The sequence below is a fragment of the Ascidiella aspersa genome, chromosome 3 (assembly GCF_963924565.1).
Source record: "Ascidiella aspersa chromosome 3, kaAscAspe10.2, whole genome shotgun sequence".
Classification (NCBI taxonomy): Eukaryota; Metazoa; Chordata; class Ascidiacea; order Phlebobranchia; family Ascidiidae; genus Ascidiella; species Ascidiella aspersa.
The window spans coordinates 19,417,243-19,443,951 of record NC_139449.1 but is presented as its reverse complement, the minus strand read 5'-3'; the positions used below and the strand labels follow the sequence as shown (position 1 = coordinate 19,443,951).

The window sequence follows — 26,709 nt, the reverse complement described above, 5'->3', positions numbered from 1 at the left end:
CCATTTCTAAACCTATTTTTACTCACATACGTGATTGCATTCCTTACAACATCGAAAATTTACGTACTAATATTAGATGTTGTGTTCGGTTTCATCCGCACTAATAGCACTCCAAAACAAAAAATGTATTCCATTTTACTCCTCACTTTTGCCATGAAAGCAACAAGAATAATATATATACTAATGTTTTACTCAAAACATAATAAACGAATAAAATGATTTTAACACAAACAAAAGAACGTAAAAATAGAATACATCTGCAAGAACCGTATTTTCCCTAAACTGTGTTTTTACCGATTTATCTAGTGGATAGATCATTAACACCATGATTAGGTCATATTGAAGTCTTCTTTTATCTTGATTCCAGCAAGGAATGTATCATTTTCCTTTACGCCGGCTTGACCTTCTTACTGACTGAAAACAAGATATGATTAATAAAATTTACTACTCGGTATGTGCATTTTGCTGTAGACAAAAAAAAATTTTTACGTCAAAAGATTTGAAAAAATCCAGGAAAAACACAAATTCCATAAAAAAGTTGTGGAAAAGTTCTTGTTTGGACATAATAAAGAACGCGAGTATCTATATAGGGACTCAAGCCATAAGACCGAGATAAATACAACATCAACGTCGGAATAAGACACACTTTGGAGTAAGACCAATATAGGACTAATACCTAATAGTTGTAATACCGTCTAAATCAGGGGTCGGCAACCTTTTTCTAGTCGCGGGCCAAAACGAAACTCGGAAAGATCTCTGCGGGCCGCAAAACATGATAACTAAGAATTGTGTTATTTTTCATGTTAGAACAACTGTGAATCAGGCGGACCTCGGTTCGTTTTTGCACTTAAAACGTGTTTAATTACGTTAAGGAGGCACTAACGTGTTGGCGCAAAGCGCAAAAAAAAGCGTTTGTTTGATTTAAATTGGAGTTCACACGTCGCCATCCATACTACTAATAAAAAGTGTAATAAAACTACTTTGAGGGAACGCGTAAACATTTAAAGTTAATCTAGCTGAGTGTTTTTTAACGTTTTAAGGCAAAACCCCTGGCGAGCGAAGCGAGCGAGATTTTTTGGGGTATTTTGGGGGTTAAATTTCTAGCAAGTTTTTATTACATTGCCGAAAATAAAAAAAAATGTTAAAAAATATATGTCCAATATTTTGAATAGGTTTTTCGTTTTTCCGTGACGAACTTGGCAGCCTTCCACGGCGCAACGGTGAAGAATGACTGATCTAGTTCAAAAGACAGCATCAAAACGGTAACAAAGCGTAGGTAGAATGATGATTCGCGCAAAGTGCGAAAAATTTTTGCACTTACGTAGTTAAAATAGTCAAAAAGTGTGCGAAATGGACTCATGTGAAAGGTGTCTAATTTGTCAAAGAGGCGGCGGGCCGGATGAATGGTCTAAATCCTAAACCCAGAATAAGACCTAAATGGTCAGAATCAGGCCTAAACAACAATTTACCTAACCCCAAACCCCACCCTAAGTACATCACAAATATAGAAAAACAACAAATTACTTCACAGAAAGTTCAGTCACTACTTACCTTGCCAGAATCTTGAGAGACATCAGAAAAGCAATTGCCATTTTTCACACTCAGCTGTTTTCTCCTTAAAAACATTTTTGTTAATTTTGACTCGATTTAAAGTTCTCTAATGTGTTTAACATACTTTGTAGTTTGTACAGATGCGGAGGCAATCACTCTGTTTTTTGTCACTTTCAAAGTTGTCTTGTTTGCAGGTTTACCTCTTGATCTGGATTAAAAAATTAACAGTTAGTAGTAAGGGTCGCTGGATAGACAGGACTGCCAAGGTTTTATTAACTATGGCTTATCATTTAGCAAATCCAGCTTAAAAACAATCTTCGTCAAGTTGCGTATTTAGTCAATAAAAGCAACCAATTCTTATGATTAACAATTCTCAAGAACTGAACTGTTGGTTTATCGTCAAATACTTTTAAGTATTTGCAATCAATATTGATTTATATATTAAGTTTGAGGAACGATGAGCAACGAGGCAACACATGCGTCAATCAACAAGTCTTCGTTAACCAAAAAATTGTAAATTTGTGCCGAATGCATAAGCATAAATCAAACAGACAAAATACCTGGTGTTGAGTCTCGACTTGGCAGGTGATTGACCGCCATCTGTACTCAGGTTCTCATCCTCAGTGGGAGATTCAGTCCCTGACGCTTCGTTGCCAATGCTATCCTCCTCTCTCTCAAGTGCTCTAAGAATTAAAACCTAAATATTTTAGGGTGCCTAAAAAAGGTCAAGCCAAACATTGAATTGATTGAAAAAGTTGATAGATTCGCTTGAAAAGTAACGCCATAACCCGAGGTAACGCTGTTAAACAATATTCATATCGTTCCAAAGCTATTGATTCCCAAAACTATAAAGAAACATCATTAAGCCTTTCGGATATTTTTTCAAACAAATTAGTCGCAAAACTTTTATCGCTCTCACTTTAACAACTTCTTCATCTTCGCTTCCCTTAAATTGGAAGGCGGGGGAGAAGGCGATAGGTTTCGGGGCTTGCGCTTTCGGCCCGACGTTCTAAAAAATGTGCAAAATTAAATGGCAACACTAATAAAATTGGCAAATAAAAACAGAAAAAATATTTACCGTACAGATACGGGTGTAGTCTTGCTCGAATCTTCCTGCCACAAACAAAACAGTTCGTGACAACAACAATAATACAACATATCAATACAACGATATTAATCAAGCTTTCGGCGGTGCACTAACTATGTCAAAAAAATTAACAGGACGTTTACAAAAGATATAAATTGAAAATCGCCGTTCCTATACAATACAAACAGCGTGCATCCAAGTCTCGCATACTTACCTCTTAGTAATATACGAACAGGGTATTATTTTACTTTCGCATGAAGCTTGGGAACCTCGGGCCACATAGTTTAACAAAAAAGTGGAACTCAATAAAAGCATTCTACTAATGGAAAAATACATTTTAAAATTTAAAGCAATATATGGAAATTCACATTAGAAAAACAATATATCTACAGCAAAATCAAAAGTTTCTTTAAAGTCAAAACAAACCTGTGAAGTATCGAGTTGCGAAGTAGGGGGGGTTGGCAGTGTGACAGCGGAAGAAGGGGTAGAAGGCAGGTTGGTTCGACGCTGGGCTTTTGGGGGTGGCGAGCATACTTTGAATGACTTGTCCGAAGCTGGAGACACGGGACTTACATCGGACGTGGAACTCGAATTTTGCACTGACTGCATTTTCCTGGTAGAGAAGTAAAGTCAAGAAATTGCTTACTTCGAATTACCTTAACAACAAGAAATAGAGATCGAAGGTGGTTGATGTAAGGCCTGACAAAACCGAACTGTCTGATGAATAACCGTTTCGGTCGAGCATTTTATATAAAAACTTTAAAAATGCTTAAAAAATAAATATTAACTAACCTCCGCTAACTACTTAATTTTGCTTTAATTTTAATTAAGAAATATCAAGAATGGTACATACAAGGCAGACTTACAACATGGATTTATCCAGTAGCTTTCTCTGAATAATACCTCCACCGAAAATATGCAATTCTTTTCTAACTGGCTTCTTTCTGTCAGCTAATTGAAATTTATCATCTTCAAAGCTAAAAAGTTAAATACCAAGCATTTGAAGTACACAAAAACTTAAATACTAGTCTGCCTGTCATTGTTTTTTAAAAACTTTTCTTACAGCCTTTAACTAGGTGAATACCAGTATTCCGAAAAAAGTGTGTCCCATAACTTATTGGTTTCACAAAATAACGTATCTCTTTAACTGCCCCTGTGTGACTTCATTTAGGCAACCGCCATATACTATATGCAGAAGGTTGTGCACTGTGCACGTATACCAAGCAGAAAAGTACCTCGTTCCCTGGTGAGAGAGATTTTTCCTGTACTTGTCTCCTCCCAATGCTTGAGTTGTTGCCAAAGTCGGCACTGGTTTAAGGGTTGCGTAAAACTCGCGAGGGAGATAGATCTTGTTGTTTTCCGGTCCAGAAGGCTAAAAAGGCAACCGTTAAAAAACAAAATACAATACGATTTTATACCCCAAACGATAATTGTAAAAGGCTTCTTCGATATTTTTTTAACTAGCTAAACAGTCTTTTTCGTAAAAAATCGCGACACGTATATCTACTTAAATCGTTTGATTAAAAATAAAAGAAACATACCGACTTTTATCTGACAACAATGAACAAAAAAACGGGAAAAATATGAACTTATCTTAGTTAAAGTATTGTGTTCTTAAAGTAGTGTGGTTAAAGTAATGCAACACCGTGCTAACTTTATGCGATCAGCTAACTTGTTACGTACTACTTGCAATGATTTAACAACGCAATATATATATCCTAAAGTTTGTAGCTTTACCATGGTGAACAACTTTGGTGGAATAAATTTTATGATCGATTTGTCTGTTGGCTCCAGGATTGCAACAGCATGCTGGCTGGAGCGCTGTAGAATATGCTGGATGATGAGGTCACACACAGCATATATGTTCTAAAGTTTGAAGATAAATTGTTTATATTTTCATAAACTTGCAACGTTTAAGGTAGAGGACGGTAACCTCTGTCATTCGCCCGCAGCCCCCCCCCCCCCCCACCAAATATTTAAATATTTAACAAACTGGACACGGGGTCTCCAATTATTTTGGCTATTTTAAGAAGGTAAACGCAACTTGCCATGCGCGAATCTATTATTACATCTTGCATTAGGAGCGATGGTCAAATAACAATGTTATTGTTTTAAAGATAGTGTGCGCAAAATATTTGAATTTTTCTCTGTGCACTAAAAAAGTTTGAGAACCACTGCTTTGGAGGTTAAAACCTATGAATGTTCTGGGACGAGGATTACCTGTCAGCAGACGTTTTAAGTGTGGGAGGGATAAGGTGGGTGTAACTCTACTCAAATGATAAAAAACATTGTTTTGTTAATGAATTAACAATTACCCGATTTTCTGGTAATTAAAATTAACAAATAATGTTACGCAATAATTATGCGTACAGTTCCAAAGCATTGAGGAATTTTAACCATTTCAATCGTGTGATACACTATTAATAAAATAACTGAAGGAAAGTAGCATTATATTAACGCAGTGCATAGCAAAAGATAAACAGAATGACCTCGTTTTTATGTGTGTCCGCGGAGGCCTCCTTGACTTTTGTTCGTTTTAGACTTTCAGCTAAACGTTTAATAAAACCAAAGCTTTCGGGATGATCCTTTGTTATTAGTGGATCCAACATAAAATGAATGCAGCTGAAATTACAAAACAATTGACTAAGGTTTAATGTTTTTATAACATAAAAAACCTAATGTTTGGTATTAAAAGAACACTTCTGAATATTACGATTAGTTTTACAAATATAGCATTTTTTATTTAAAAAAATTGTGGTTTTAACGCGCAGAAATATATTTCGAACATGTTAAACAAATAAAACTTTTAGACTGTTTTTTATTATTATTTAAATAAAACATTTAATCCAGCACAAGCTTACTCCTTTATTCTGGCCAGGCTTCTTTTTGAAATGCCATCCAAAAAATCTGGGTCATTGGCTAGCAGAAACACAAGATGGGGCAACATATACTCCGGCATCATTGTATTTGAAATATCTAGAAACAACAGCCGATATTACTCAACAATGTAGTAAAACCTTTCTTAAGTTTTCATTAGTTTTCAAGATTCTACCGATCTCACTTCGATAACTTTCACTCAGGCTATTGTAAAAAAATATTTTTCTATTTTTCAACAAATGTTTACTTGCGCCTGCGGTGCTTTGCTTGTTAAACTCTCGAAATCGCTTGATCAACTGGTGGTAAAGATACGTTCCACTTTCTCTTTGTTCCTTCAATGCTTCCTGTCAAAATAATATGGTGACGGTTGTCACTTAACTAAATAACAGCTAACATGCACACTAAATAGCAAAACAAGAAATTAGCACATTTTTTTTAGTATAAATTTGGTCTATTATATACATTTTGGCTATTTTCCGAAAACGGTTGCAGTATGCAAAACACAGCCATTGTGTGAAAGTGGTTCGTAAATGCAATAAATTTCAAGCATAAAGATTGAAAACTTGCTTTTTTGCAGCATAAGAAATTACCTGAGAAACGAGGGCAAAAATCGAAAGAAAGGAATAATGAATTTGGAATTGGAACAAGGCTTGGTATAACTTCGATATGAACTTTTTCCTCACTTCCAAAACAGAATCCTGATATAAAGTACCAATCAAATTGCGTTACATTTTGCTTAAATATTATGTAAAGGGTTGATAAATTGAGACTTGCCAACATGTTATTGTGACTCATTTAGAAGCAGTATTATAAAAACTTATACACAGGTGATACTTAAATAAAAATTGTTCTCTCATAACCACTCTTAACCTTGTTTAACTCTGCTATGCAGTGTAATTTCTTTAAATATTTAAATCAGAAATGTTTGAATGTTACAATAGTTTTTAAGCACCGTTTGTCCGTTTATTAAAACCCCATGATACTTATCTTTCGTGAGCATGTTTTAAAAAATATCTGTGTTGCGGCAATCGCAAGAGCCGTCTCCCATTTAATCTGGCGTTGTTGCGCGAAAATTCAGTAAACGTTAATATACTCTATGCGGCTCTTTAATAAACTTCTGAATTTAAAATGCGGCTTGTAAGCTGAAAACGTTTTCCAACCCTGTAATACGCCATTGCGAAACTACTAAGGGTCAGTTAGTCTGTTGTTTAAATTCTTGTGTAGTTTTTAAATTTATTAGGGAAAAAATCATTTAACTTACGTTTACAAGCATTGCCAGTTCCTGGTATATTGCTGGTTTAAACAATTCTTTAAAAGCGGTTTCTCTGGCAATTTTAAGGACACAGAATGCAGCCTGAAGCCTCAAGTGGGACATGTCAGCCTGTCAAACAAAAATAGTGTAAGATCCACCACGTCCTATTGAACCGCAATAATTGCTGTACTAGACGGAATGACCAACGTTGCCTATACCAAATTGTTAAGCAGTTGTATAAAGGTTGTCCATTCCTATACATAACGTGCGTTGCACAGTATTTTGTTTCACATAGAAAATTAATTGTATGTGGCTCGCAAACATTAATACGTTTAATAAATTATATAAACTAAGCAATTATAGCGTACTTAAAATACGTAGACTTATGAGAAGCCATACACAGCTATGGTTGAATATTAACACGATAAAATACTCTTAGAGAAGAAGTAGGCACTGATGATATTTTGTTAGAAATGTACGGCGCTTATCGTCCGAAAATTATTCGCCTCTGATTATTATGTAAAAAAATAAAGTGAAGTGACCCACGGTAAGCTGAAAAGGTGAACTTAATTACTATACTTTTTCGGTGATGTTCGCATCCCCCTATTTCCTTATATTGTTCAAGATGGTGTTTTAAAATCGCGTTATTTACCGCCACCGTTCAAACTGCGTAGTCTGAAATGTCGCAGATCACTGTAATAGGAATGTTTCCGTAAGATTTACAATTTATTCGTTATTTTAAAAGTTGGATAGGACTGTGCCGTCGCAAGATGAAGGGTGCCCTTTTTAGGCCATTCAGTCGGTTATAAACGGTAAACCTTTATCAAAAAACAACAAATGTATACGCATTACATAGCCAACTCGTGTTATTTTATTTCGAGTACACAACAACGTTGTCAGCTCTTTTGAACAAAAACTTTTCCAGATGACCAGTAATTTTAATACCTGGCTAATATTTCCGCTTTTCATCAGGTCACCAGAATTGTGCAGCATGTGTTGTAGCAAGCGTAACGTTGAGCCACAACAGTCGTGGTCGTTAGAGCGCAAGCCATGCAGCCAGCGGACCATACACTTCATGCCTGCAATCTAAAAACACAGAGTGCGAACACTGCATTTCTATTTTTTTAATGTGTGGAAAATAAATAATTATTGTTATTTACTTGGATCTCAAAAAAATATACAAATCAACACTATACAGTAAAATGTCAAGACCGTGGTAAGCGGCTGACGTTATACCTATTTGACAACCTAGCAAAAGTTGTTTAGTTTAAGATTTTTATTATTTAATAAATAATATCGCTAGTTATAATAAATAACAAAACTCTTACTTTTATAGTGTTTGTGCGTACCTTAGTTTTAGTTTCCCGACTTATTTCAAACTTTTCACACCACTTTTGTTGCTTCTTTTTTCCTTTTGCTTGAGCAGCTGATGTGGAATTTGTCTTCATTATTACCTAACCAAATGATTTTTTATTTAAGTGTATGTACTTTGAAAAATGAACAAAAAGTGAACAAATAAAGATTTTTTTTAGTAGCAGTGGTAGGTTTCAGTTTGTGCCATTTGGAAGTAGTTCTGATTAAATGTTAACCTGCTTCACAACAACAGATGCAACAACTATTCGAAGTTGGCCAGCAGCTTTTTCAGGCAGGACTTCGGCAATACATCCAAGTGTGGTGAGAACTGTTTGCATTTGACCAAGACTGGTACCTGACGATATTGCCATCTCTTTGCATTGCTCAAACACCTTAACATATATACAGAAAACAGGTGAACCTAAGCGCCAAAAAAATTGCCACAATCATCGAGACAAGATTGCACCAACATACAGGTGCATTTTGGAAAAAAAAACTACTTAACTAACATCTGTAAAACACAGATTACTAAATATAACACTGTAAATAAAATTACTGTAATCACCAGCCCATTAAACCTAATTCTAGATTTTAAAACAATGTTTAGCGCAATTACCTGCGTGACCGTAAAAATCAAAGAATATCGCCTTTAAAAAATACTAATGTTGCTAAGTTAAGACTTTAATGGTTACTGGCAGTATGTTTAACCCAGGGGTCGGCAACCTTTCGTACGCAGTGTGCCAGTTTATGAATAATGTCAAAATATTATCAACTCGCGTGCCGAACATTTTTCAATGTTTGGTTTTGCACTGGCAACCAGGGCTGCGGAGTCGGTTAAAAACCAGAGTCTGACTCCGGCCAAATATCAGATTTCATCACGTCCCGAGTCCGACTCAGCCTCTGTATTTCACCAATTTACGTAACTAAATTAAGGTGGATATTCCGCAATCCACTCATAGGGTCATGGAAAATATGCCACGAGCATATGCTATTCCACCTTAACCATTTACAGTTTGCTGCCTTATCAGTTTTAAAGTTTGGTACTGCGCATCTCGATTCCCGAGTCCGACTCAGCAGCCCTGCTGTGATCTGACATCTAATTTACGTATCTTTTTTGAAATATACTTCGATGCTTTCAAGCCGATACCTAGAAGTGTTAACTATTAGGTTCGCTTTTTGTTGGTTTCTCAGTCGCACAAAAACACACGTGCTTACTTTTAATGTAAAACAGTGGTTCTCAGCCTTTTTAGCTTACGGACCGGTAAAATTTTAAAACAATTTTTGCGAACCGGTGGACTTTCAAAAATTAAAATCAACCCAAAATTTAATTATGATAAAATAATGCAACTTAGAAGCAAATAACGAAAACTTCTATGTAATGAGAAATTTGCTGTTGTCTTTTTGATATCATACGTGTTATACGTGGTTTTATTGAAGTTTTTCACGTACAACTGGTCTTAAAGTTTAGGATTTAAACGAGTTGTAGCCTACTTTAAAATAGTTGGGCACAACACTTGCAGCATTGTGACGTAAGATGAAGTCCAAAGTATACCGTTAACTCTATGTTACGCAACAATGCTGCAAATTACGGAACTGGCTAAGTTCTAAATTTGATGGACAATAATCCGCCTTCAACATCTTGCTTTTTGCTATTGAGATATAAATTTGTAATATATTTGGCGGACCGGCAGGAAAGTTTACGCGGACCGGCGGTTGAGAACCACTGATATAGAATGCCCTGCTTTAACTTAGTAAACGTTACGCCAAATTTGGGGCATTGTGCCGTAATACGAACGGGTAGTGGTAAACAACAAGTACGCCCACAAAAAATAATATTAAATACAACACAGTTAAGACACTTATTTGTGACACGAACTTGCAATGTGTGCAACCATTTAGTTAGCGCTAGTGTTAGTGATGTAATAGTAATGTTAATGATGTGGTAGTGATGTAATGGTTGCACTTTCTTAAGGTGATATAACGTTTGCGTTAAATCAGTTGGCGTGCCATGCAAAATCATCTTGCGTGCCACAAGTGGCACGCGTGCCAGGGGTTGCCGACCCCTGACCTACTCCATTAGGCACCAGGAACGTACAACAACCCTAACCAAAAATATATTGAAATTTATTTAGGCCACGGTTAAACAGCTTCTAACAGTGTGTTTAAAAACTTAGTCAGAGTTCGCAAAATATCTTGTTTATTGCAGTGGTTTAAACAGTAAGCAATTTTTATTTTTAAATGGTATTTTTCTTATATTGGATGTTGCAGTGTACCGGAGATATATGCTTGGATTTTAGTAATTAGAACAATTGTTACTGTGACCTAAAGTTTTACTTTTGTTAATGACTCTTGGTCACAGGTTTTTGTTCGTACTATGTGTGAAGTGCTTACTCAAGTGTTGTTTCCGTCGTTTTATTTTAAATAAACACAAAACATGTAAAAAATGCCACAATTACCAGCTATAATTTATGGGAAATTTTGCTTACGCAGACAAAGAAATCGATTTTTACAGCCACGCAGATAAATGCGATAATAATTAACAGGTCACTTATTGCAGATGTAATTGATTTTCGTTGTTACAACTTTGTTAGTCCTTTAGATGTTACAACTTTGTTAGTCCAGTTAGAGTTAAACTGTATACTCTGTTTGACCTGGACAACGCCGGGTACTTCATTTAGTTAACTTTCAATTTTCAATTCAATAAAGAGGAGCACAACGAATAACATAGGTTTATAATCAAAAATATTGTATTAGCTTAAAGCAATCACAAACCAACTAAAATTGGATCATGCATAGTTTTAAAAAAAGTTAATTTCCCTTCATTTTTTACCAAAGAGGCACTTAATGGCCAAAATAGCATTTTCAAGAAGGCATTTAGCAACTTTCCTTAAAATATTTTACAATAAACAAGTTAAAAACACAACAAAATAATAATGTAAATTAATACCTGCATAAGCGGAACCTCTCGGACTGATTCAAATTGGTTGATGCAATGTACTGCATATTTTGCTTGTTTGGGTGTAGATGATTTTGCTTTCACTTTTAATTCTGGTAAAAGGACCCTGGATATATTAAAATAAGAAAAATTAGTCCGTTTTAAACACGACGGTAACGATACATCTCAGGGTTACCCTTTTTATATTAATAAACATTGTTTGAGACATTGAAATATGGTTGCCCCATAAGACTTGTGGAACTCATTTTACCACATTCAACAAATTTTTAACACTAATAGTTGTTAATCACTTACGATCTTATATCAGGAAAATTTTTCTCAATAATAGATGCTGTTTTCTTCAATATAATAAGTGTCTGCTCAACAATGTGTTCATCAGCTGTGCGGCGTAAAAAACCCAATAGTTCTTCGTAGCACTCGACAGAGGAAAAGAGGTAAGGAGCAAGTTGTGAAATGACCTGGAACATTGGACTATAGTAATTGAAAGCAAATAAAATAAATGATAGCTTATAATGTTTTTTGTATACACCATACAATACTCTAAATATGTTCCACAAATTGATTTGCCTAAAATTGTTTAAGTTTTTTTAAATAAAAAATATTCAGTTTTCACATTGTTAAAAAAATTTTAAATAGCAACCTTGCAGAGCAAAAATACCTTACAAGTTAAAGCAGGTCTATATTGTGGTTTAAGCTAGGGAAGTCTGTATTTAGCTCTTCATAAATAACGCAAAAAATATCAGAATTAAGTCACATAAAACACACTAATTAATAATATAAAATTTCAGTATTCATTTGACAAATACTTGTATTAATGAAAAAAAATAAAAAACACATCAAGAGGCCAGAGCAAACTGTTTTGCTTTAAAGACCTTTAGCAGTTCCATTGCCCTTATTTGAGACTCCTCGCCATTTAGGTAATCAATGTCTGACACACCATCAAGGGATTCCTTCACAAGGTCAAATAAAATCCTGCAAATGTAAAAAAGTTCATCATTTTAATTGAAATACAATTTTTTTCATGACAATGACATGCTCATCATTTTACTTCATGCACGATGGGTCAATCAGCACAGGCACAACTATTGCACGCTCCAAAAGTTGCTGTGTCAAGAGCCTAACAGATTTTGGTACACCGTCGGCTTCCAGCTTTTTCAACATATCTCGCTGTAATATATCAAAAGTATATAAATTGAAAAAATATTTCATCCTTTAAAAGAATGAACAAAATGCAGAAAATGAGCAATTATTTTCCAGCTGGCCACATGAGAAAACGAAAATGTAGTGACAGGATGGATCCAAAACAGCCTTAATTTCATGAATTTTGTTTGGTGCACATGAGCATTTTAAAGCTGAGTTAAAAATTTTACATCATAATAACTATGCTGCTGTGCTAATGGGAAACTTGTGCGCAAAGGTGCAAACAAAATTGAAGTGCCCATTATGGAACAATAATTCAACATTATTAAGATTGCTTATCTGAGTTGGTAAGTCATAGATCAATTTGATGCTTAGGAATGTGCCTTGAATGCTTCAGATTAATGTTACTGAATTTATAAAAAGCCTGTCTTTTTACTATAGCATTACAATACATAAAAAAAATACAATAAAAAGGCAACCAATATTTTTTTAGGAAAAAGCCCGAAAAAAAAACGTCACTCAAAAACATGAAATTTTAAGACACTTTAAAATTCTATTATTTGACAACCAACTAAATGGTTAGTTGGAAGTTCATTTTTTGGAACACACAGATATTTTGATATACCCCCCTGTACCTATCAAAAATCACAAGTAAAGATGGCGCCCTAATGTTACTGCCTATTAACAGAAGGTAAGTACTTTCTTTAGTAAAAGGCAATTTGAAATCAATATATTATGCTAATTGCCAAGCTTTGACAAGAAAACAAACAAAATCAACCAAGTATTGGAAAAGGTTTTATGGCTGTTATAAGTTCATTTTTAATGATTAACTTTAGTAAAAAGCCACAAGGAAGTTTGCCATAGGTGGGTCATAACAAATATCAGTACTGTACATACAAATTAAAAAACATAAATGTTTGGGCTACTAATGACAAGTGATGTAGCATTGAAAGCAGCAAGTAACAATACATTATTGGAATCTGTCAACAAGCCTGCTACCGCACTTGAACAAACAGAGTTGAAGAGTGTGAGAGAACTTTTGCCTCACAAACACACAATAGCAATATAAGCACCTTTTTATGTTTCTGCCACCACAGACAGATTCAACAGGAGAGAGAAGTGGAAGCTATGGAAAAAAAGGAGACCTCTTTACAATGACATTTAGTTATGGCCACTTTTTCACTCAGTTGCCTTAACCATTTCAACAAGTGCTTGACTGGCAGCTGTAGCTGGTGTGCTGCTAGAGCACCAGACTGGCTTTTGAAGGCAATACAATTTTGGTGTGGATTTAATGAAATCTTTTCATAATAGAATATTGTACAAACAAACCTACCTAAAGTAACCTGGCAACAACATTTTCTTTGTAGGACTGTTTTATATAAGAATGTGGTTTGAAAGCTAGTGTAATTTACAATGACAGAAGAAGCTACGATTGTTGATATAGCCAATGAAGTTATCAAGTCTGCCCATGGCCAGGGTCACACAAAAGCAAGCAAAGAGACAATCAATTGGTCTGGCCTCATGACCAAAAGCAGCAAACCAGTTTTTACACAAACATGTAAAACACAGAAAAGAAAACTTTTCACTGCTAAAGATGAGTGCATCAAGGAAATGATGCAACATCTATATGTAAAACCAACTGATGAAGAAGAGGTATTCAGTATTTTAACTGCTGTAGAATTGGAGAGAAGAAAAGAAAATGCTGAGGACGAAATTCTATCCAATAACACAAGAGTTGGAATCATTGATACAAACTTAATAAATGTTGACAGTGATAAACAGAGTTGCTCTGTTGGTTTTCAACCAAGTTTTGGAAACACATTTGAAGCAAATGTGAAGTTGACACAAACAATTGCAGGGCCCAACAAAACAGCAGAAGCAAAACTGGACAAAGGCGCACGTCGAAACTCGCTTGCATCAACAAAACTAGAACGAGGGAATTCTGATTTTAAAATATTATCAAGAATCCCCCTTTCACCTAAATTTAGAGCTTGGATTCAGCTTCCTGGAACTAAGGAAAAAAAACTAAACTTTCCCTGTCCTGAATGCAATGAAGTTGTGACCCAAATCCACCCAGGGGTAAAAATTCCAGTTGAAATCTTGCAGCAGATTGAGGAAGAAAAAGGGTTATTTACAGTTGAATATTACCTCTGGGGGTTTGTTACTGTAACAGTGTGGGGCAAGCCATATAACATGAAGATGAATGATGTTCTAGATGCTAAGAACAACCAGATGTTTAGTCGGTAGGTGAAACTTAGATTGGCAAATAAAACAAAATTACAAAAAGAGTTATGAAAGAGAAAATGTTTTTAAAGTTTGAATACATTTGTTTACAGTAAAATTGTTGCTCGCTTTTGATTTGCAAAATCTAATTTTATATTCTTATGCCACTTAAGCGTTAATCCTAGCTACTGTTATTGGACCACTTTTGAAAAAAATGCAAATGTATTGCAAATTGTTCAGAGAAAACCTAGAGATGACCAAAAGTGCACCCCATTACAAGAGCAATGACAACAATGAAGTTCGATCTGTGGTTAGGTTTGTAATAAAAGGAGAATACCAAAGTAGAAAAGTTACTTATGAAATCAAGCTCAAAGTGCCAAGTTGTATTTTAAGAAGACCATCATACAATGTAAGCAATGGTTACAATAAAATACAACCGCAAACAAATGCCTTAATGGTATTTTTATATTTTAACTGATGTACAATTTCAATAACAATGTTATTATAAAATGATTACTTTAAAAATAAGAAAAACCTTCAAACATTTTTCCATGTTAATGGCCGAATTTGTTTGAAAGATGCTATCATTGAAGTGCATGTGTGACACTGTGGAATTGCCAGAAATGGATGAATTGGCAAAGACATTGCCAATAAATAATAAAAACCTTGCCAAGATCATACTTAGATGGAGACAGATCCTTTACAATTTCCGTCGTAAGCATTTAAACTACTTACTAGCAATCAAATAAAATGGTAACGGAACACAATATATAAGTAAGAATTCTACTAATGTCAAGCTTATATTAAAAGGAAAAACTTTTTAATGCCATTGGTCGATAAATGGCCTACAAGTGATACAATTTTTTTCCAGATAATAAGATGAGCAATGAAAATGAGTGGCTGTGGAAGACAGTACTAAGATCTGACACACAGCTTGCTGACACTGCTCACAGAATCAAAGTTGGAAAGTTATGCACAAACTCTCTTCCAATTGACAAGTTTCTTATCACAATGTGGCTCTGGAGTAATGGTTTAACAAGCTTTACTGAACTTGAACAACCAAAAGCGTCAAAAGAAGCAAGATCCTGCTATAATTTAGTGGAGCAGCTCTATGTGGTTGGTGTTCCTGTCCCAGTGCTAAGTTTTCTCTGGAGCAGTGATGGTAGGTTGTTGATGATACCATGACTAGACTCAAAACTGTATTTACCCACACAATTTTTTTATTTTTGCAGATAAACCAAAATCACGGTTTGGCTGTCCCCTGCATAAGTTTAAGAAGGGTCCTATGCCAAAGTGGGAAGACATGAAAGAACCTATTCAAAGAAAAATGAAAGCCCAACTCCCAGACAGAGTTTTAAACAGGTAAAAACATATACACTACAAGCTTAGTATATTCCAGAACCAATTAAGTTACACAAGACCTTGGCAAGTTGAAAAGCAGGTAACACACTAGAGTTAAATTGAAATTTTGTTAAAGATTCCTTCAAAGGTGGCCAATACAGGATGGTTGGATGTCAGCAGCTCTATATCTTGGAGTTAGTCATGACAATATCCAAAACATAGCGTGCAACGAGAGCAAGTTTCCAAAAACAGAAGACAAGAGGTTAATGGTGTTTAAACTGTGGAGAATGCAACACCGTAGAGCCAGCATGGTAGATTGCGGTCAATCCATTGGCGGATGCACAGTACAAGACTTATGCAAGGTTCTAAGCGAGATGGGGCTTGCCCAAAGTGTTTATTCCTTTTTGTGGACAGACAGTGAAACAACACCCTGAAACCATTTAATTTAAAAAAAAACTTTTTTATTTGACAAGCTATATAACTTTTAAATTAAATTTAATTATGTACATTGACACAAGTATAGTCGCAATAAAGAGATTGTTCCAATTTAAATGTAAAATATTAATTTAGACTTGTCAGGGCAAGAACGGCAGAACTTTAGTTTACTGGTGTAGAACACAAAAGATAATAAAAAAAACTCCTTTTACAGCTCTATAAAAAGTAAATTAAATCTAGTCTAAAATTAACTATGTACCACTGCTACAGCCACTTTCTGGCTTGTGTAAGTTTCGCCAAGAATATAGGAAAGCCATTGTTTCATCTTTGCATCTCTATAAACCAACTGAACACATTTTTTGACATTCTCTCTTGTACTCTGTGCAGTGCCACTCATCTGTGAGGCAATGTACAGCACTTTCGGCCAAATTAACTTATTTTGTTCTTCTTCCTAAAAATAACATATTTACAGCATAGCAACAACTAACAAAAAATGCATTGGGTTACTTAATAGTATTTCAGCAATTAAAACAACTAATGCATTTGGTTATACATTTAAAAAATATTTTAAACTACTTTCTTACACTTTCTAAGTTGTATGCATCCAAAATGTCCTTCAAAGCAGTTCTAAGGCTTCGTTGCTTTTTAAGCATTTCAAATAGTGCCCTAAATAAATTAACGAAAAATAAACCATAATACGTCAGTCAACAATCTAAGCATATAGGTTGTAGATGTTTTCTTCATTGGTGACATAATACATTTTTTAACAGTATATAACTATTTATTATTACTTTTCTAATGAATCCGGTGATATATTAATGCATAACTTCCTTCATTTAATAATAATTAATCTACAGTTAAAAAGTCAACACAATTTTTTTATTCCCGATTCCCGCAATGTTCAATTCTACAGTCATAAGCACAAAACTTTCAAAATTCCAGTTTTTTTTTAATTACTGCAAAATGCTTAAGCGTTTAAGTTATACTTGCATACATGAAGACCTAACGAGGAAAGTGCATTTATGTTGCTACTTGGCAAAGGTTTGTATGGTGTTTGGAGGCAAATATATACTGCAGTGTATTTGTGGCTGACACCTGCAAAGGGCTAAGCTTTTCCAAAGGTTAAATGTAAGATATTTATAAATGAGTATTTATCATAAATTTTACAACTTAATTTCCTATTGATCAATAAAAACCTTAGCACTTTAACACTACAGCTTCAGAAAAAGTGTAAATATTGTATTTAAGTTAAAGTTCAAGTGTTAAACAATAAAAGTTAGGTCACCCAATGGCTTACAAACGAACTTCATATAGGATGTATCTGCTAACAACACAATTGAACAAATACTTACTTTACAGCATGATCATCTACTGTGACATAAACTTCAAGCAGTTGTTTCATCCTATTTGCATTGGACATTGTGTAAGGTACAAGACTGCTTACCATCACCCTTTCCAATAACATGCTGAAAAAGTGTTAAATAAGTGTGATAACAATTTAGGTTTAAAAAATTACTTTCACTTTAAATGTTACATTAAGAAATTGTATGAGTCACACAAAAGCTAGGCATATTGGTTGCAAAAATCGAAAAATTTGTTTAGAGTAGACCAGTGGCGTATCCAGGGGGGGGGGGGTTCGACCCCCCCCCCCTCTTTTCGTAAGTGACATTATCATTTTTTGTTTGTTTTTATCAGGGTTTAACTCACCGTCCGAAGCTGCGTGTTTTTAAATCTAATGGGTTACGAGTCTTAAGCTAATACGAAACCAAAATCGAACGCAAAACGCCGTTTTTCGTTTCTTGTTTGGTCGATGGTAAACGCTAGATAGTTTTTCTCTTTCCCATTTCGTTATTCGTTCGGGTTGGCTGATCAGCAAGTGTGTGTTCTACAATTAATAATAATAAATCAAGCAGTTTCCGCTTTTTATCTCTGAAAACCATGTCGAGTTAGACGGTGCTGATGTATCTCGCTGTTTGTTGTCCGCATTAAATCAGACGTTGGTGTAAGACTGGGGTCGGCAACCTACGGCCCGCGGGCCGATGTAATTTATAGGGCCCGTCGCCTCTTTGACATACTATACACGAGTCCAATTCAAATACTTTTTGACTATTTTACCTACGTAAATGCGAAAAATTTTTGCGCTTTGCGCGAATGATCTTACTCTGTCCGGTTTGTTTACGTTTTGCTGTATTTGGAACTAGATCAGCGCTTTTTAACGTTGCGCCGTGGAAAGCTACCAAGTGCGTCACGAACGAACGGAAAACGTATTAAAAATATTGGAGATATATTTTTTAACATTTTTTATTTTCGGCAATGTAATAAAAACTTGCAAGAAATTTAAAAGAAATGCTGTTATATCAAAAAAAAATCGTGTAATTTAGCGTAGTCCCGTACACGTACATGAATCTACCAAAATCAATCACATATATTTCAAGGTCTTGTTTTGCGATTTTCTCCTGAAGTTAATGATTACACGCTAAGCGATTTCGCAGCTGTCGCCTGGCAAGATTGTTGATAACGCATGTGTTCGCTTTGCATCGTCTCATTTGCTGGACGTTAATTTGCTGTTTCTGATTATTTTTTCTTATTTATGACGGCATTACCATCGCTATTTTATGACGTCATATCCGTCACTATTTTTTTTTTGAAAAAAAGGGGGGAATTCCCTTAGTTGAAAATTCCCCCCCCCATTTTTGACTTTCTGGATACACCCTTTCTCCAGACTATATAATATATACATGTTGTATAATTTGTATAAATCCAAATAGACATAATGAGGTATAAACTTAATTTTAAACAATTTTCATTTTCTGTTAAAGAACCTCAGGATTCCCGAAAACTAAATTCAGAAATTTTAAAAACTAAAATGAATCATGTTTTACTCCTTTGATACAGTACCTATATTATTTACATGTTTGCTCTTGGAGGTAAGCAACATAAAATAAAAGTCCTGTGAACACAAGCAACTGATCTTGTTATATTGGCCAGAAATTTAATTTCTAGGGTAAATATATCTATTTTTTGTTGTAATCTATTATAATCTGGTATGTTTTAGACTGATTTTTGTCAAAAGATTTAGAGAAAAAGTATTCAAATTTTCAGATGTGATGTAGGGTGTTATGTAGATCAGTGGTTCTCAACCGCCGGTCCGCTAAATATATTACAATTTTATATTGTATAGTTGCAAAATGCAATAAGTAAAAGCTTGTCCATCAAATGTGGAACTTCGCCAGTTCCGTAATTTGCTGCATTGTGACGCAACAGAGTTATTAGTCTACTTTGGACTTTATTGTTTGTCACAATGGTGCAAGTGTTGTAGTAGGCTCTTAAATCTTTAAAACCAGTTTTAGGTGGAAAACAATAAACCACGTGAAACACGTATGATATCAAAAAGACAAGCGCAAATTACTTATTAAATTGACGTTTCTATTCTTTGCTTTTAAGTTATACTTTTGCTGTAATTACATTTTGGGTTGATTTTGATTTTTGAAGGTCCACCAGTCCGCAAAACTTGTTTTGAAATTTTACCCATCCGTAAGCTAAAAGGGTTGAGAACCACTGATATAGATGGTGTTTTGAGGGTTTAGCAGTCTCCCCCAAAGGATCTTTATTTGGGATGCAAAAACCCTTAAATCTGATATTTTTTTACTTTTAAGTTAAAATCGTTTGGTAATATTAACTGCTTTATTAAAAAAATGATACAAGGTGACACAATAATTTTCTTGTTGTTTAATTAAGGAAAACGCCCAAGAAATTAAAGAAGTTTTAGGTTAAATAAGGACATAAAATTTATTTGTGAGAAAACTGTTGGTTGAATTAATTTCAAATTTTAACAAAAAATGTACCAAAGTAGTTTGGAGATTTCTAGAGATAACATTTTTTTTATTGGGGTGGGGGTGGAGGTGAGGTCAAAAATCATTTTCCTAATTGAAATATTTAAACCGGTGGAGAACTTTTAGGACACATGACACAAAGGGATTAGAGTTATGTTTTCTGAAGGGGATAACCTAAACAAATAAAATTAAAGATAAATGTAATACTTTGATTGTTGGGGAAGTTTAAATTGAAGTATAATTTTTTGGAGGGAAGGGGGAGAAGGATTCATAACTTACAAATAGATGTTCTTTATTTGGGTGATCAAAATTAAACTACATTTTTAATATTGAATATTTACCCGCCAATTCACTCCATCGTAAATTCATAACTGAAAATCTTAAATTAGTATGGTACACATAACACCTTACACATAGAGTACCACCAATACTCTCACTTATTAAATTAAAATTCAAAGTATGCACACACAAAAAAAATTCAGGCTTTTACCAGTCTTCTAAAGTTTGTCTGTAATAAACATTCAAAAGTCGACTTCGGAAGGATTGCAGTCTGCGAATGTGCATTCTAGATGCATCTTCCCCAGTACAATGCTTCTTGTAAATATCTGCCATTGCACGAATGCTGGTCTCTCGAACATGCCACTGTAAAAGTAAAAAAAAATATTTGGTACTTCATTTTCTAAAAATCCAAATAAACATTTATGAAAATGAAAGGCTTGGAAAAAACTAAAAAGAGTTGCTCACTAATCAGTTTTTGGCACCATGCTTGGCAAAAACCTCATAAATGATAAATTTTTAGAAATTTTACCTATATAAAATAAATAGCAGCACAAATTGTACTGTGTAAAATATGCAAACAATATTCTGATCCCAAGATGCTTGCAGTTTTCGACCACCCTGGCAAGGATATCATAGTGTATAATAATAATATTAATATGTAGAAGCAAAAGTTATAAGCTTGCAATTTTCCTAAAAAAATTATTTTCAAAAAAGGTCCCTTATTTCTTTGTTTTTTTCTTATTTAATATAAAAGAAAAATGTGTTTCATGTTTCAGGGTTGATATTGAATTCATAGATGCAACCAACAGTCAGGCGAGTGTTTAGCAATCAGCACTTGTCGGCAAGAAATAACACTTGCAAAAAATGTTGGAAAGCAGTCTGCAAGTTTTTCGCCCTATTGTTTTTCACAAATGATTTGGGCACTTTGTCACAATGCCGACAACAGAAAAATAGGCACACTTTTTTAGTGTTGTAAACTGCAATGTATTTTTTTTAATTTGTCTACATGAACTCCTGTTTCATTGCAAACTTATTTTGCAAACAGAAAAAAAAAAAAGAAATAAGACTGATGTGTCATATTCACACATACCAATCAACCTAAACAAACAGAGAAAGATGCTCTACAGTTTTTTGTAACTTTTACTTAAGATTTTAAATAAGTGAAATAAAGGCACCTTTTTGTCAAGAACTCTTTCTTTTAAAAACTCTAGAAGTTCGTCTGAAATGAGTTGAATATCAGCCATTGCGATGCCTCGAATGCTAAGAACTACAGCTATTCTGACAGACTCCTCTGTGTCATGCCGACGAGGTTTGAAGTAAGATATCACATCTTTAGACAAAGCTGAGTCTCTTCCGTGATTGATAATCAGGTTACGACAAAATGAGACACATTTTGCTCGCACCTAAACAAACAATTTTACGCACTTTTAGTAAAATAATAGCGTTTGATTGTTATATAATATTTCAGTATAGTATTATTCTTTAAATAAAAATCTTAAAACTATTTTTACTTCAGCATCGATGTCGTTAAATCTTCCCAAAAAGTTGTTCCATAAGGTAGGATATTGGGAAGCAAGGTCTGAGTTTTTTTCTGAAAACATGGTTGAAAGTAAACTAACCACCTGAAGTCGTTCCTTAGGATCATCGACCTGCAAAACAGGAATAATTTTATTGTTTTTTACATTTTTAAAGAAATACTTAACACTCACCCTTAATTTTAGTTCAAGCTGCGGCAGGGTATTTAAAAGAAGAGATGGCGAAATCTTGTATATTTGAGGAATTAGCTTTGGCCATTGTGATGATAGGCGACTGATGTCTGGTCGATTGGACAGAAGAACATTTTGAAAAAACTGAAATCATAAAATAGATTTTTCAATAGGGGGTTGTAAAAACATTAAATAACCTAAAAAAAATGTTTTCATATAAGTTTTCAAAGCGTGAATAGAATAATAAACTTGCAAATAAAATAAAACTTGCCATCATTAAAAATTGTTCGGTAACAGCTGCAGTTCTTTTAAGTAGGTCTTTCGCCATTTCAAATGCTGATGGGTTCATCTTTTCAGTTTTTTCTAACAGACATTCCAAAATAACATCAAGTAGTTGAGTAGAAATGTTGCCACTGTCAGTGATGGCAAAACCCATAATATCCAACATATGTGCTTTGAGCTGCTTGTCGTGCCCTGAACTGCAATGTTATATTACAGTTAAGAAATATGACATCCTAGGTGCTATTGGTAGGAAAGCTCAAAGTAGAATATCGAATCCTTGGATTCGAATCCAGATGGGATCCGAATCCAATTCTGTTGTTTATTTCGGGTATTTGGAACCGATATAATTTAATGTTTTACCGCCGATTGTTGCGCCTAATTGTACAAACGCGTGTGGTAAGTTGGCCTGTCGCTGCGGCGACCAATTTATAGTGCTTGCTTTAAACGTAACCTGGTAGTGCAGTGTCAGCGTTTTTTTCGGGCGACCAATTACTTTGCGTCTGGCAATAACGTTCGTCTAATAATTAAGTGTCAATCAAGCGTTATTGGGCGAGCGACTAACATGTAATGTCAGGAGCGGAGTTCGTAATTTCTCTAAATGCGTTAAGTTGCAAAAGTAAAACGTGCTGGCCATCGAGAAAATGCGCTATAGGGTAACTTAAGGTCAACTTTAGGCCAATATTCAGCGAGGTTATGCAGTTATGCACAGTGTAACTGTCAAGTATTCATTATGTCAATAGTAACTTTGTATTCTTTGCAGTACATTATTTGACTGCATAACAGATCAATTAGTCAAAAAAGAAGCACCAAGACCCAACAATGCTTTTAAAAACTGTACCGAATTGCTAAAGAGTTCTGTGTGCAGTGTTGCATTGTACTCACTATTGGCAAAAATATAAGTTTTGGCAACAACCTGGACAGTGGACATGTATTACAGTTTACACAACTGCTTCAAATGACAGTTGTTAAGAGTGTAAAACATTTTTATTATAATGTACACATGTTAGCAAATTGTTTGGGGGATTTATTGATGTGATTGTGGGCCCTGTAGGGTAGAAAAAGATTAATCCATTCCCCAAACAAAATCGAGGTTAAATAATTTAATAAAAATATACTAGGATTCGCTATTCTGGATTCGTTATTCTAGATTCGAAACCTATTATTCTAGAATACCTTGGTATTCTACTTTGAACATCCCTAGTTAATGGGTAATAAATATAGAAGGTTGCATAACAAATATATGAGCACATATTCACTTGATAGTTTGATGGGAACAATTTTCAATGTTGGATAAAAATATTGCAAAATTAACATACTTAACAGTGCTAAAAAGGGCCTTGAAAAGACTGCAAAATATTTCCCCAGCCGCTTCTGAATCATCCAAGTCAATGCAAATATTAAATGATTTTATTGTTGCAACATTTTCCAGTATGTGATATGCTTTCGGAAATAGGGGTCCTTTTGAGTCTTTTAGATGACATAGTTGCTCTGTGACGAACAGGAATATTTCCTGTATGAAGACACAAACAATTTAAATGATTTATTCAATAATATTTCAAAAAGTTTGATTTTCAAAAAGTGTAATTATTTTGGTTAACAAATCTCTAAAAAATGGGTATTCATTACAATGGTGTTACAACAAAAAGTTTATGCTCTTTTCGGGAATTTAATAGATTAATTTTTGTATGCTGATTTCAAAAATGACCTCAAATGATTGGGATATAAGATTTTTCCTATCATCTTGTATTTAGCATCAATCGAACAATCTTGGATTACCCAATTTTTTACATACCATAGGTAACATTGGCGTGGTGCGAGTAATGGGGAAAATATATAATTTATATCCATGCTTTTAATATCTATGGAATAGTATAACTAAAAATCATCCACAGGTTGTACTTTCACATCCTCATTATGTATTTGGTAAATTTAAAAAATATTGGTTCACTTTTTTTCTTGTCAATTGCCTTGTTTATCGTCTAAACCAGTGGTTCTCCACTGCCGGACCCGGTGCCGGGTCCGCGTCAACTTTTCTGCCGGTTCCCCAAATATATTACAGGTTTACATTTCAATTGCAAAATACAAGATGTTGAAGGCTGCTTGTTCATTAAATTTAGAACTTCGCCAATTCCGTAATTTGCAGCATTGTGACATAACATAGAGTTAGATGTCTACTTTTGACTTCATCCTACGTCACAATGCTGAAGTGTTGTGCCTAACTGTTTAAAAGTAGGCTACAACTCATTTAAGTCTTGAAATTTCAGACTTGTTGTATGTGAATAACTTCAATAGAATCACGTATAACATGTATGACATCAAAAATACAGGAGCAAATTTATTATTGGATTGGAGTCTCTATATTTTTTGCTTTTAACTTGCATACTTTTATCGAAATTACATTTTCAGTTCATTTTGATTTTTGAAGGTCCACCGGTCTGCAAACTTTGTTAAGAAATTTTACTGGTCCGTAAGCTAAAAAGGTTGAGAACCACTGGCCTAAACATGGCAAGAATAATACATTTGTTAGGTAAACACAGTATTTTTATGGACACAAGGAAAAAACGAAGGAATTTGGGCCAAAAATGCCTAAAAAAATAATGGCAGATATTTGGATTACTTTCTTAGGATCAACAAGTGAAGAGGAAAGTGAACATTTCCACCAAAATGGAAAAAATACAAGTGTAGGTAATTTGGTTGGTTGCCAGCTGATTTATGCCTCATTTAGTTGCTTGATTTATTGCATCATAAAAGGTGACAGAGTAGCAATAAAAACATCCAAGACTGTTTTGGCCTGGACAGAAGAGCAAGGTGCCGCGGCACACTGGTTGTGGAGCAGTGCGCTAGACAGAGATAAAGGAGTTTTCACTGCACCAAAGTCAGTGGAACATTAATAAGATGGGCGACTACTGTTGTTGTATTATGAAAGATAAGGAGAATGCATATGAACATTCTTGAACATCAGAAATGAGAAACTGTAATAGTAATGTTAATTCCAGTATTGTCATAGCTAGATGCATGTTTGCTGTGATTAATTGTTATTGCTTTTCACACAGAGGCATGTTAACATAATTATATATTTGTGAATCTAAATAATGCTTCATTCAATTTATTTATTCTTACTGTGCAAATTTTACTTTGAGTTTTGTGAAAAGAACTGATGTGATATAAAATATCTGGGGTCATTTTCATTTTACTTTTCAGCTAGCAAAATAATTTAGACTTGTACTAAGTAATTAAATAATCTAGTATTACTTCTGTTTTATACACAGTAGTTTATTAAATACATTTAACATGTTTTGTTTAACAACACATTATTATTATTATCAAAGAACTAGTTAAATTGTGTCACAACTATTCTCACAAAAACTATTTAGATAGCTAATGTGTGCAGTACAGAGTAAACTGACACCAAGTTTTTAGCCTGGTAGAAGAAAACAGTTATTAGAGAACCTTTATTTTTTCACCAGAGCGAAACGGGTTTTCTGGAGCATGCAAGCGGAAGATATCAGCAAGTATGCAGCCGATGTGAATCCTGCAACTTTCGTCTTTAATCTCTTTCAAAAAGTCATCCTGGACAATGTAATGACAGAATGGAAGAAATTTTCGTTTTGAATCCTCCTCATCCTGCTCTAGTTGAGAAAAAAACTTGCAACATTTCTGCAAAAAAAATTATTGTAAGTAATCAATACAATCATATTAATATAAATACATAAAACAAATTTAATCAATCTTTAAAAAACTGTTGAATATTTGTTTACATAAAGCAAAGTATATGTGTTTTGTTGTATTATGAAAATACTGTTCTTTTTACGTTTGGTCGTTATTATTAAAACAGTGTACAGACTTGTATTTTTCAACACACATCTTTTACTTATATTGTCTGTGTTTAAATTAATCTTACTTCTCATTTTGAGTTTTTTTAATCATAGGAGATTAACTTTTTTTTAGATTTTTGTTTATTATAAATATCTTGTTATACCCAACAAGAAAATCAAGACAATACCAGAATACCAAGAGTCAAGAATTCAGAAATAATACTTTAATAGAATTCATGTGAATAAAAATGCAGATTAAAAAATATTTCCTAACAATAATTATTTTATTAGGATATTTAAATGTAACAAAACTTTAAATCTGAAAGGCTACTTTTTCGTTTTAAACTATAAGCTTATTTATATTTATTTAAACAATGTAAAAATATAGAATTGAATAAATTAGTTTATTAAGCAATTTGTAAATTCTATTTAAAGATGAATCACAAAACCTTCAGTGCCTTTACAAGTTCTGCAGGATTCATATCTGATGAAACATCTTTAACACCAGGGGGGAAAGTGATGTCTCCTAATTCTATGTCATCTTCCATTTTTCTGATTATTTATTATAGTGCGTTTTCT

General features: G+C 34.1%; 2 protein-coding genes across 3 annotated transcripts; one reads left to right on the top strand and one right to left on the bottom strand.

Moving 5' to 3' along the window:
• Positions 1-113: 113 nt before the first annotated feature.
• On the bottom strand, positions 114-26,709 carry LOC146160616 (sister chromatid cohesion protein PDS5 homolog B-A-like). 2 transcript variants are annotated; one of them, XM_083384008.1, is made up of 32 exons: positions 26,580-26,709; positions 25,766-25,972; positions 23,632-23,825; positions 22,305-22,512; positions 22,037-22,177; positions 21,839-21,976; positions 21,503-21,730; positions 20,539-20,690; positions 17,568-17,681; positions 16,800-16,881; positions 16,475-16,666; positions 12,125-12,243; positions 11,949-12,048; positions 11,371-11,534; positions 11,068-11,182; positions 8,357-8,512; positions 8,117-8,221; positions 7,713-7,853; positions 6,777-6,896; positions 6,106-6,213; positions 5,763-5,859; positions 5,500-5,614; positions 5,128-5,260; positions 4,376-4,504; positions 3,874-4,010; positions 3,065-3,251; positions 2,630-2,664; positions 2,471-2,560; positions 2,112-2,234; positions 1,676-1,759; positions 1,552-1,615; positions 114-414 (listed from the first exon to the last, which is right to left on the bottom strand). In XM_083384008.1, exons 1-32 carry the CDS (start codon positions 26,676-26,678, stop codon positions 379-381), a joined length of 4,113 nt encoding a protein of 1,370 aa, XP_083240134.1. In that variant the 5' UTR covers positions 26,679-26,709; the 3' UTR covers positions 114-378. The 2 variants fall into 2 exon arrangements, with proteins under 2 accessions (XP_083240134.1, XP_083240135.1); XM_083384009.1 differs by lacking the exons at positions 114-414; positions 1,552-1,615; positions 1,676-1,759 and having other exon boundaries at positions 2,112-2,248.
• LOC146160617 (uncharacterized) lies at positions 13,594-16,316 on the top strand. Its single transcript, XM_083384010.1, has 6 exons — positions 13,594-14,459; positions 14,680-14,848; positions 15,018-15,153; positions 15,311-15,601; positions 15,672-15,801; positions 15,917-16,316. The coding sequence occupies exons 1-6, from the start codon at positions 13,630-13,632 to the stop codon at positions 16,212-16,214; spliced, it is 1,854 nt and encodes a 617-aa protein (XP_083240136.1). The 5' UTR covers positions 13,594-13,629; the 3' UTR covers positions 16,215-16,316.